A 13,482-nucleotide genomic window follows, 5' to 3' on the forward strand; every position below is an offset into this window, starting at 1 on the left:
TAAAATGAAAAGGTTATAAAAAGAAAGCACAATGAAATCCATTCAATCAGGTATTTTGAAAAGAGAAAGGTTTTCAACTGATTTCTGAAATGTTCATAAGAACAAGATGTAAGCAACAACGATCAAAATTCTTTGTTGTAGAGGGCTGCTTGGTATGAAAGCGTATGGTCAAGAAATTTCTTACTTTTACAGCCCTGAACAGATGGAAAAAATGAAGAGTGCATGTGATCTTCTACTGCTCTTATTAGATGCTACAAGAATACAAGTGATCTACATAAAGTATAGTTTATTTGAATCGTATATAACAAAAAATGAGGAATGGGTAGAAAGGCATGGGGATGTCAGTAAAATCGAAATCTTGAACTGATATCCACACAAGTTACATCAATTAAATGCATATTTGAATTGCCTTACTACCAGATGAATTTTGAAATATAGCCATTAATATTTGTGTTTCATCTGTTCCAGGAGACAAACAAGACCTATCCTCCTGACCTGTCCCGTAGCCCTCAAAGCATGAGTGACACTGGATATTCTTCAGATGGGATCTCCAGTTCACAGAGTGAGATCACTGGTCTGGTGCAACAAGAAGAAGAACAACTAAGTGGAGCTGGGCAAGTTGAATGTAGCCCACCAAGCCCTTCTGAACTTATTAAACTAGAAAGCTCTGTTCGCCCACTGTTGGAATCAAAGGACACATCCCGAGACCAGGGTGACAGAGGAAAAATATATCATGAGTTACGAGAAGACCAAAGACAAAGGCAAAGGCCACGTTCACTCTCCATTACACCTGAAACTTTTGATTCTGATGAAGAATTAGAAGATATTATGGAAGAAGATGAAGATTCTCTGGAATGGGAAAATCGGAAAGGTCAAATGGACAATTTTGAATCATCTGATGATTTTGGAAGTAAACTGCGGCATGACTATGTGGAGGACAGTAGTGAAGGAGGATTCTCTCCTCTATCAACAAAGCAAAAGAGGGGAGAATTTACTGACGAGGAATTTATGAGAAGACAGATTCTAGAGATGAGTGCTGAAGAAGACAATCTTGATGATGACGAAGAATATGTTAATATAGCATATAAGAGTGTCAAAAGCAGTCACAAACCTGATTCTGAAAAAGGCAAAGATAGCTCTTCAACTAAAAGGCAACTTTCTCAGAACTCAAGCAGCATGTATGATGATCATAGGAAAGCCATAGAAGCTCTGGAGGGAGAAGAAATGGCACAAGGTGGATTGCGACGCTTCAAGACTATTGAGTTAAATAGCACAAATAATTACAATAGAGACATAGAGCTGAGCCACGAAGCAGATCTTAGTCTTGATAGGGAACCAGAACTAGAGATGGAAAGTTTGACAGGCTCTCCAGAGGAAAAATCAAGGGGTGAATATTCTTCAACCTTGCCTGCAACAACACCTAGTTATACATCAGGAACCTCCCCTACTTCCATTTCATCACTTGAAGAAGACAGTGACAGCAGTCCAAGTCGAAGACAGAGACTAGAAGAGGTTAAGCAACAAAGAAAAGCACGACATCGTTCCCATGGTCCTCTATTACCAACAATTGAAGATTCCTCAGAGGAAGAGGAATTGCGTGAGGAAGAAGAACTCTTGAGAGAGCAAGAAAAGATGCGAGAAGTAGAACAACAGCGTATTCGGAGCACAGCACGTAAAACTAAAAGAGACAAGGAAGAACTAAGAGCACAGAGGAGAAGAGAAAGGTCTAAAACTCCACCCAGCAACTTGTCTCCCATTGAGGATGCATCTCCAACAGAAGAACTTCGGCAGGCTGCAGAGATGGAAGAGTTACACAGATCCTCATGCTCAGAATATTCACCCTCTATAGATTCTGAGGCAGAGGGATTTGATTTAATTGCTTCCAAATTATACAAGTCTGGTAGTGAATACAACTTGCCAACTTTTATGTCATTGTACTCTCCAACAGAAAAGATGTCCACTTACCATTCAAATAAACCACTAAAAAGTGCAGAAGAAGTATATGAAGAAATGATGAGGAAAGCTGAAATATTCCAGAAACAGCAAGTACAGCAGTCTCTGCAAAATGTTCCCTATGGCAATACCTATCAAGAGGTAGGGTATGGAAGTACTGAAAGTCAAAACAATTTTGAATACCAGTTTATAGATGAGTACAATTATGACAGTATTCACATGGGTTCATCCCAAACAGAATATCAGAATGAAATTGCTAAGTCTGGAACAGTATATGAGGAGATTCTACAGACATCACAAAATATTTCTAGGATGCATCAGTCTTCATCACTTGATTTGTCTCTGCAGCAGGAGGAAAAGGCAAGTAGCCAAGAAAATGCATATCAAGAGAAACAGTTTCTGAATGCAGGGAGTGCATACTCTGACATGATGAAACAAACAAGTGGTTCACTTACTCCTGGAACAAGTCCCACCCAGTTGGCTGCACCTGTGTCTTTTTTATCATCTGAAAGCAGTGGAGGGAGAACAATTCCTGATGTTCGAGTCACACAACATTTTTCAAAGGAAGAATACGATCAACTCAAACTTCATAGCTCAGTGGTAACATGTACCTCAAGTCCCAAAGTTATAGCAACTTCTTACCAGTACAGTAAAGGATGCAGCATAGGGACAAGTATGGCAACCCCTCACCAAACCATTACAACCAATGCAAGCAATGCTCTAATAATGTATAGCAGTCCTTCTTCAATAAGTGATGCATCATATATTTCTTCCACCAATGGAAGTTACAGTCAACCAAAAGTGACTTCAAGTTATATCTCAAATAAAGATCAGTTCAAACACAAAGGTTCTGCTGAAATTAGAGAGACATTAGGAGACAAATTCCAGAGTGGTACTGACAGCATAACTAGTACTTCTTTAGCATCTAAAGTTATTTCATTCTTCAAGAGCTCAAGCCCACCCCTTTCTCCTACTTCTCCTACTCAATTTGTCCCACGAAAAGGTATGTCGATGAGTTCAGTACCTGGAGCCAAATCAACAGCAGAGTTCTCCACTCAGACACAGAGTACAAGAATGTCATGTGATCTACTCTCTACCTCTACTGTTTCAGCTTCCTCCTCAATGATAGCGCAAGGGACACAGACACCTCACCAGTTCGCTATACCTCGTCTTTCCAGACAGCAGTCATCTCAAGAAGCTCCATGTATGGTCATCACATTAGCGTCAGATGCATCTAGCCAAACTAAATCCATAAATGTCAGTTCATCCATCTCCCCTATAACATCTCCAACACGAATGAACCATCGACAAACAATTCATAGTTATAGTCAGACTACAGGAAATACATCAAAAACACAGCAGGAGCAATCATCATCCAGTTATATTAAGAAACAGACAATTATAGAAAGAACCCCTACATCATCTTCTGTTCAGATGCATGATATTAAAGGACATATCAGCATTGTTGATACTGGTGCTAGTGCACATAGCTGGGGAGCACTACCAGCAGAGAATATTTCTTTATGTAGAATATCTTCAGTACCTGGAACATCTAGGGTAGAACCAGCACCTAAACCACAAAGTGGTAGTGCTGTTGACCTGCGAACGGCTTTAAAACCAGCTCCAGTCATAATAACAGATCAAGGCATGGATCTTACTTCTTTAGCTTCAGAAACTAGAAAGTACTCTCTCACTTTAGACCAATCTCCAACTCGCCAATCTACAGCTGTGCAACCTTTGATTATAAACCTCAGTGCCCAAGAACAACCTCATGCTATTATAGGCACAGCCACCACAGTTAGTATAACTATTGCATCTTCTATGCTTGTGACACAACCAAAGCAACCTATAGTTTACGGAGATCCTTTCCAAAACAGAACAGATTTGGGGCAAGGAACAGGAAGTGCCATGCATCTGACACAAGTCAGACAAATGGAGCAAGCAATTCAGTCTGGCATTTTAAGAGGAAACACAGAAAGCACTGGAATTTCTAATGTGAGAAAACCAGATGACAATGTTTCACAACAAACAGTTTTTGCAAGATATAACTTACCCAACCAAATGACATCTTTGGTTAAGAAAGACATGTTAATCACTCAGACTAGTAGAGCCCCAAATATGATTACGATCAGTACCTTTCCTAAGCAGGATCAAATGGTGGGTCCCTCTGAAATCCACAGACAGTTTCCAATGGAATTAAAAACTCAGAATCCTCTAGTCACTCTTAATAATCAGCCATCACATGCCATGATGGTACAGCTGGATGACATTGAAACTGGTACAATGACAAAGCTCATCAAAGAAGAAACATCTTCTAGTGTATTAGACCTCACAGGGATAAAACCTGAAAGTCAGATGGCGTGTTGTGATATGGTTTACAAATTTCCCTTTGGCAGTAGTTGTACTGGTGCTTTCATTCCTTCTTCCAAGATACCTGAAAAGAATGTGGGTGACATAACAAATGTGGGTAGATCTGCTGCCCAATATTATGGAAAAAGAGATACTGAACTTTCGGAGACATATCCTTACAAAGAATCATTATCTTCTGCTCCAAATATGTACGAGGAACACAAATTGTACCCTCAAGGTCCTAGCAGAAGGCTACATTCATCCATGTCAGAAACCAACCTGTCTGAAATAGCTTTAAATTATTATTCAGCTAAGAGTGAACAACCTTTTCAGTCTGCTTCTGGAGAATGTGCCATGGACTTGACAACAATGAAGAACTCATATTCCTTTTCTGATGGAGGCTACCTTGGCCAGGGACTTCAGTATGGATCATTTACTGACCTCCGTCAGCCTAAAGATTTATTGAGTCATTCATTACCAATGAGAAGGTACAGCTCAATGTCCAATATCTATTCTGATTACAGATATTCAGCAAGAGATTTGAAAAATTTGCAGGAGTGTAGTCTTGCTCAATATAGTGCTACTACAGCTCGGGAAATAAGTAGAATGTGTGCAGCCCTCAATTCTATGGATCAGTATGGTGGTAGACACACAAACAATCCCGATCTCTTACAGTATGGGCCAAGTTTCATAAGTGTTGGACCAACAGGAAGTAGTGCAATTTCTGCTCAGCAGGGTCTTTCCTCTGTGAAAACAAATATGATGTACAGCCCTAATTATGTAGAAACCTACCATGGCTATGGAAATCTTGTACAAAATAATATCTCTGGCCCTCAGACTGGAGCTATTCATCAGTTATATCCTTCTACAGCTATAGTAAGAGCTGCAGATGGTATGATTTATTCAACCATAAATACCCCAATAGCATCTACTCTTCCCATCACAACACAACCAGCATCTGTGTTGCGACCAATGTTTCAAGCACCATATAGACCCTATAGTCCAGGAAACATAACAGCTGTACCACTAACAAGTTTAACTAGAGTGCCTCTATATGCTCCAAGAATTCCCCTTACACCTCAAGTCCTATATCGGTCTTCAACTCCCAGCAGATTTGCAACTGTTACTACAGCTTCATTGACAGAGGTACCAATGTATTTAGGAAAACTTATTAACCCCCTTACAGCAAACATTGTTAGTAAAGGACCAGTTATTTCTGGTCCAGTGCCTACACCAATTACTGGGCAGAGACCAGAACACACAAATGTTGTCGCTCAAGAAGATCACAGTATGGCAGCATCTGGGGTACAAAGCATCTCTAAAGAAATTAGCCAGCTTCAGCAGGAATCAAATCAAAAGCAACAGATTGAAGCCCATCAAACCCTCATCACTGGCAAAATTAATACAGAAAAAGAAGAAAAGGAAAAGGAAGAGGAACGCCAACGGAAGCAGCAGGAACACATGCTACACATTGAGAGGGAAAAAGTAGAACTAGAGAAACTGAGGCAGCTAAGATTGCATGAGGAACTGGAGAGGGAACGGATAGAGTTGCAACGCCATAGAGAAAAGGAACAGATATTAGTACAACGAGAAATCCATGAACTGCAATCAATAAAACAACAAGTGCTACAGCAGCAGCAGGAAGAACGCCAGACACAGTTTGCCATGCAGAGGGAACAGCTGGCACAACAACGTATGCAGTTAGAACAGATTCAACAGCTACAGCAACAGCTACAACAGCAATTGGAAGAGCAAAAAAGACAGAAAACAACTATTCCACCTGCTTGTGACTCAGCAACAAGGATGCTTCCTCAGACAGTATCTGAAATACCTATAGAAATGCAAAGGACCCTTGCCCAAAATGGACAATACTGGCCACCCATGAATCAGTCATTCATTGCTATGGCAGCTACAGGGCAGGAAATGCCAACACATTCACGCTGCCTGCCACCACAAAGACCACTAATCAACTCTGTCTCAGAGATATCCCTCCAGACAGAACACTGGGAAGGTAACAGGAGCATCAAAAAAAGAAACTCAATGCCACGGCTCAGGGATGCTTATGAAATGGATGAAGGACATGACTCATATATTGTCAAGAAGATAACAGACAGTAGTGTGCAGACTGATGATGAAGATGGTGAAGACAAATATTTTATATCTCGCCGGCGTAGGACAAGACGTAGTACAGACTGCAGTGTCCAGACGGATGATGAGGATAATGCTGACTGGGAGCAACCAGTACGTCGACGGCGGTCAAGATTCTCACGTCATTCAGATTCTGGTTCAGATGGAAAACATGAGTCAGCCAAAGGAACATCCAGTATAGCCATCCAAACCATTAGTGACTGCTCAGTTCAAACAGAGCTAGACCAATTGCAGAGAGTTTCCCCATCTATACATATAACTACACCTGATCCAAAGGTGGAAATTGTGAAGTACATTTCAGCTCCAGAAAAGACCCATTATGGAGAAAGCCTTGCTTGTCAGACAGAGCCAGAAACTCACTGCCAAGGAATTGTTCCTCAGTTCACTGGCTCAACAACAGTATCTCCCTTCACATCTAACATACAAATTACAACATCAGGGCCTATAGATCCCAACAATATGAGGCAACAAGCCACAACAAAGTTTGATAAAAAGAAACCTGACCCTTTAGAAATTGGCTATCAGTCTCATTTGCCTACAGAATCTCTTTCTCAGCTAGTGGCCTGTCAGCCTCCCAAGTCTCCACAAGTACTTTACTCTCCAGTTTCTCCTCTTTCTCCACATCGGCTGTTGGAATCCACTTTTACTTCTACTGAAAGATTTAGCAAGGCCCGTGTGACCCCCCAAAAATATTTCACAGTTGAATCATCACAGCGCCACCAGACCCTGCCTCGCCCAATAAAAACAATACAAAGATCCCTCTCAGATCCCAAACCCATCAGCCCAACCTATGAGGAATTAGAAAAGGATAAGTTCTCTATTATTCAACATCAGTTCCTCCAAGGCAGCCAGGTAAGGGAATTGTTTAGGTAGTAAATCGATGTTCTCTTTTCCCCAATTTTTATTGCAATGCATAATAACTAAACTGGTAAATATAAATAAGATAAGAATGCATATAATAAACCTACAGGTACATAGTTCATTGTTATCTTATGTTCCATGTGGCTTAATCATGATAGAAATAGAAGAGCAGACCAGATGTGTAGTATTTTTGATATGACGTTTAAATCCGAGTTTAGATGTTTTTCAGAAGATGCACAAAAATCCAGTACCAAACATGCCCATTTTATCTTTTTTATTTTATTAAATTCTTTATTCATTTTCAAACTTACAATAAGTGTGATAAAATGTCCAAACAAATTAACAATATCTATATCACTTAATAATCATCAATGATAACAGTGATAAATACTTAACTCCCACCCTTCCCCCCCCTTACCTATCAAATAAGCAATACTTATACAATACATAACTATAAAATTCCCTCCCTCTTCCCTCATAATTGAACTTGTAAATTTAAGGGAAAATAAACTTTTATTGAAAAATGGGTATGGTTTTGCTCTGTGCATCTATCTTTTTGAACCATAAAAAAATCCCAAAACATGTCCAAATGAAAAATGCACAGAAGCTTGTATTGGGATGTAGGAGGGGCCACCATTTGTAGTAGACTGGCCGTACAGACATCCCAGCAGAACAGTGGGGCAACGTAAGAGGTACTGCAGTGAACTACACATAAAAGGTGTCTTCTGGTGTTTGGTAAGCCCTCCAAAATCCACCCAGAACCTACTGCACCCAACCACACCAGTAACCCTTATGACTGCAGGTGTAGCCTATATGTAGGTACAGTGGGATGTGGGAAGGTTCACATATTCCACCATAAGTGTAGTAGTTAGATTGGGATAAGAGCCTGAGTCCCCATCTCTGTGGTTCACTACACCACACACTAGGCAACTACAAGAACCTGCTTGCTGTTCTACTACATCTGAAGCTGGTTGCGGTGGGAGAAGATCAGTGACCACTGGGAGAGCGAATGGGGGGGGCATGTTGGTCAGTTTGGGCACCTTTTTGGCATTTATTTGTGATTAAAACAGGTCTAGCCCCAAACATCTAAATTGTGCCCTGGACATATTCTTAAATGTTTGGTTATGGCAGAAAAACATTCAAAAGTAAAATAAAGAAAACCTGATGGTTACCTATCAATTAAATGCAATATATAGAACCACCAATATAAGCCAAAATGACACCAAAGGTGACTATTTTTCTTTCGCTATTTCTCTCTTTTTTTTAGAAATGGGATCAAGCCTCAGATTGTTAAGTTTTTACCCATTCAGGGTTCTTTCAAAGAGAAAGACAGTTCTTTTCTCTTACTCATATTAACATCAGTGGCTTGAACCCATCCTCCCTACTTTAATTCTAACATTAGACTTAGGGCTTTTTTTACGAAGCCGTGTTAGTGGTTTGACGCGTGTAATAGTGTGCGCTAATTTGTTGGCGATAGTTTTGAGCAGGCGGGGCTTAGCACGCGTGCGATAAAGCTGCTAATGCGGTTTCGTAAAAGGAGCCCTTAATCTTTATTTCTTCTATTGCTTTTCAATCTTCAATTAATTTATACTAAAACGTACTTAACTAGGTTTTTATTTACTTTATAATAAACTCGATTATTTTAAATATTTGATTCTTAAAAAACTTTATAATTCATTAATACTTAGAACTATTTAAACCTCACAGTTCATTTCAGGAACTCAGAACCGACAGAAAGTGCACTAGTGCAAAAAAGTGTACCAGTGCTTTAAAGTGCTGTATCAAAAGTGCATTTGTGCTGTAAATTTTTTTGTTTCCATTCAAACTTTTGGAACTCTTAGAACTTAAAGTACAGTGGTACCTCGGAATCCAAACGCCCCAGAACACGAACAACTTGGAATCCAAACCTTTTTTTGTAGTAAATTTTGTCTTGGAATCTGAACTCTGCTTTGGAATCTGAACACCCTGCACATTGTATGTGTGTGTTTGTGCCCCAGAATCTGAATGCTGCTTTGGAATATTTGTTAATATTTTACCTTAAAATCCAGTGTATTTCTTGTTAAAATTTGAGTTTGTGGGGCCCAGGAACGGATTAATCCAGTTTCTATTATTTTCAATGGGAAAAATTGTCTTGGAACTGGAACACCTTGGAACTCGAACAGGGATGGATTAAGTTCAGATTCCAAGGTATCACTGTACTTAGCTCATGCTCTTATGCTCTCAGTCCTGGTAACAAGCAACGGTCCTGGTTCTTAAAGAGCATAAGCTAAGTATTTTAAGTTCTAAGAGTTCCAAAAGTTTGAATGGAAAACAAAATAATTTACAGCACAAATGCACTTTTGATACAGCACTTTAAAGCACTGGTACACTTTTTTGCACTAGTGCACTTTCTGTCGGTTCTGAGTTCCTGAAATGAACTGTGAGGTTTAAATAGTTCTAAGTATTAATGAATTATAAAGTTTTTTAAGAATCAAGTATTTAAAATAATCGAGTTTATTATAAAATAAATAGTAACCTAGTTAGGTACGTTTTAGTATAAATTAATTGAAGATTGAAAAGCAATAGAAGAAATAAAGATTAAGTCTAATGTTAGAATTAAGGTAGGGAGGATGGGATCAAGCCAGTGATGTTAATATGAGTAAGATAAAAGAATTGTCTTTCTCTTTGAAAAACCCTGAATGGATGAAAACTCAATAATCTGAGGCTTGTTCCTGTTTATATAAAAAGAGAAAAAAACAGAGAAATAGAGAAAGAAAGAAAAAAAATCACCTTTAGTGTCATTTTGGCTTATATTGGTGGTTCTATATATTGTAGAAAAACATTCAAGTCATAAACCCACCCTAGTCTTGCCCACACCACGCCTATAACATGCCTCCTTGAGATTTAGATGAACTACTGATCCACGCTATAGATATTCATCTAGAATGTAGGTTTCAAAAGAATAGCGAATTGGAAGGGCTTGGCAAGAGAAATGACCATTAGATCCCTTATGCTACTTTTTGGACATTTTTCATTTTTGAAAATAAGCCCCATAGTCTATTAACTATATTATTGTATCACTACTCTATGTGGGAGTAGAATAAACTGTGCCTGACACAGCAATGTTGTGTCCTAGAAAGGCTGCCTCAGGGGCAAAAAAACTGTTTAAATAAAGGCATAAAAGTTGTGTTAGTAAAATCAATATAAAATGAACAGTGAAATGAGTAGAAAATATTAAATAAAACTATAAACAATTATTCACAGAGGACAAGCATATTCTCACAGATGGGTGATGACAACCACGGAACCTGGTACAGACAGTTCACAAGTGAACTATCATTTTAAATTTGTTAGTACTGCCTGTACTGCACACAAGCTGGTGCTTTCCCGCCATGTTAGCTTGCAGGACCTGCTGTTCTTGTTTTCCGCAGAGCTGAGAAGCAGTGCTTTCATAGTTCTCCTCAGCGCGTCAAATATTTGCCTTTTCGGGTGACTTCACTTTACTTTTCCATTTGTTTTTTTGGTCATCATTTGTCGTTTTCTTGGTCATCATTTGTCGTTTTCTTTTAGTTCCTTCCCATTTAGTTGACTTTTTTCAACCTTTCATTTTTGGGTCTTTGGGCCACTTGAAGTCTTTTTGCATTCTGAAAGCACTGAGCTATTTTTGGTTTGAGTTCTACTTGAGCTCCCCGGGCCATTGACTTCACATTGGCACTTTTCCCCTCGATGTCCAAAGCACCTAGCAGCTTCAAGAGGTAAACTCAGTGCAACAGGATCATTTCAGGCAGTGTCAAGAGAGGTTCAAAAGGAGACTTCATCAGAGCAGAGAATGACATTGAGGTCCCAGGCAATGGCAGGAGGCTTGGTATGGAAAAGGCCCTTCATGAATCTGGAGACCAAGAGATATATAGACAATGGTTTCTTTTCCAACGGTGAATGAAAGGCACTAATACTTTTAGCATTGAGATGAACACGCACTGAAGTAGTCTTGAATCCAGAATTGGAAAGGTGAAGAAGATAATCAAGAACTGATGGCAGAGGACAAGTGATTGGATCTAGTGAATGGAGATTATACCAGACAGTGAAATGAGTCCATTTGAAACAACAGCATCTTTTTATGGGAGGTTTTCTTGAAGCTTCAATGATAGCCAACACTGGTGCAAATAAGGCGATAGTGTCTACTCACTAGGAGAGAGATACCATGCTCTGAGTTCTAATGAGCATAGATTTAGATAAAGGAGAGAGCCTTGGTTCTGTATGAATAAGGTTGGAAACAACTGAAGTGTGATGGATTCCCCTACACTAGGTAGTAGGAGGAGAAGGAACCATAGTTGAAGTGGCCAATAGGGTATGATGAGAATCAAGGTGCCTCAATCTTGACGAAGCTTGAGTAAAGCTTTCCCAATGAGAGTTATTGGAGGGAATGCGTAGATGAACTTCTCTCACCATTCGAGAAGAAAAGCATCTTGACTCCAGACGATTAGGAGTGTAGAGTCTGGAGCAATAAAGTGGAAATTTGTGGCTGTAGGGGGAAGCAAAGAGATCTATTTCAGGGGTCACCCAATCATGAAGTTGAAGGAGTCTGCTCAGTTTGTCTGCTAAGATGTTCTGTTACTCTGCTAAGTCCACTGCCTTGAGTAGAATGTTGTAGGCAATCACCCAGGTCCATATCACTTTCTGAGAGAGTGGGCAAGATCCTGTGCCTCTTTGATCGTTCAAGTAGAATATGGTGACTTGATTGTGCGAATAATCTTGAAAGGTGTAGAAGGATTGATGAGGATAGAGGGGCATAGTAGTTAGAGCTACAGCCTCAGCACCCTGAAACCCCATGCAGCTTCCTGTGACCCTGGGCAAGTTACTTAATCCTCCACTGCCCCAGGTACATTAGATAGATTATGAGCCCAGTGGGACAGATAGGAAAAATGCTTGAAGTACCTGTATGTAAACCGCTTTGATTGTGGTTGTAAAACTACAAAAAGGTGGCATATAAGTCCCAATTCCTTTCCCTTTCTCTTGAGGAGGCCAGATGCCTTGAGTGTTTAGGCTGTTAAGGTGAGCTCCTCAGCCTAACATAGAAACATCTCTGATGAGCAGTCGAAGCTATGTGACATAAAAGATGTAACATCTGATGTGCAGCAGTGCATTGTAGGGAAAAAACTTTCCAACTCATGTGGATAAGATTTTCAACTCTCTTTTGAGGTACAAAAGAAGAACATAATAATAGCCTTACTGGGTCAAATCAATGGTCCATCAAGCCCAGTAGCCCGTTCTCACAGTGGCCAATCCAGGTCCCTAGTACCTGGCTAAAACCCAAGGGGTAGCAACATTCCATGCTACCGATCCAGGACTAGCAGTGGCTTCCCCCCATGTCTTTCTCATTAACAGCTTGAGCTTGCATAGTGTCCAAAAGAGCTCCTATGAACTCTAAGGTCTGAGTTGGTTTGAGATGCAATTTCTGGTAGTTCACTGCAAATCTCAGGAGTTCCAATAGACGAACTTTCGAGTTGATGGCTTGCTGAGTTTGTTGCGATGATGAGGCCTTGATCAACCAGTTGTCTAGCTAAGGAAAAATGTGAAACTCCCATGAGCAATGGGCTGCAGCTACTACTACCAGACATTCTGTGAACTCTCTCTGTTGCTGATGCCAGCCTTAAGGGTAAGACCCTGTACTGAAAATGGTGTGAACCCACTCAAAAGCAAAGAAATTTCCTGTGGGCATTTAAGATTGGAATGTAGGTGTACACTTCTTTGAGGTCTAGAGAGCAGAGCCCATCGTTCCTCTCTGATAGTGGTAAGAGGGCTCCCAGAGAGACCATGTGAAACTTCTCCTTCACTAAGTATTTGTTGAGAGTGTGAAGGTCTAGAATTGAGTAGAAACCTTTGGTCTTTATCAGTATCAGGAAATACTTGGAGTAGAACCCTCAGTCCCTCTCTTGCAGAGGAACTTGATCTGTTGCATTTAGCTGGAGAAGGACTGAAAGCTCATGGTGAAGGAGAGTTGATGGTAGATGTGATGAAGTCTGCCCTCTATTGGAAGATCTGAAGGGAGAATGAGTGGGACGTTGGCAGTGCTCTCTAGGAGGGAATCAAAAAGATGTCTTGTTTAGATTGTGGCAGTGACACCTAGCCGGGCCCATATGAACCGGCCTAGGAGCCTGCCTGACCAAGCAGTTTCTTGGTGACCCTAGTCCA

The 13,482-nt window shown here is 40.2% G+C and overlaps 1 protein-coding gene across 1 annotated transcript in view; it reads left to right on the forward strand.

Moving 5' to 3' along the window:
• Positions 1 to 13,482, forward strand: part of BSN (bassoon presynaptic cytomatrix protein) — a 191,404-nt gene that overhangs the window by 132,591 nt on the left and 45,331 nt on the right. The window contains exon 5 of the mRNA XM_033926633.1: positions 469 to 7,302. Within this exon, the coding sequence (XP_033782524.1) occupies positions 469 to 7,302 (6,834 nt within the window). The remainder of the gene's footprint in view (positions 1 to 468; positions 7,303 to 13,482) is intronic.

This window comes from Geotrypetes seraphini, chromosome 17 (assembly GCF_902459505.1).
Source record: "Geotrypetes seraphini chromosome 17, aGeoSer1.1, whole genome shotgun sequence".
Classification (NCBI taxonomy): domain Eukaryota; kingdom Metazoa; phylum Chordata; class Amphibia; order Gymnophiona; family Dermophiidae; genus Geotrypetes; species Geotrypetes seraphini.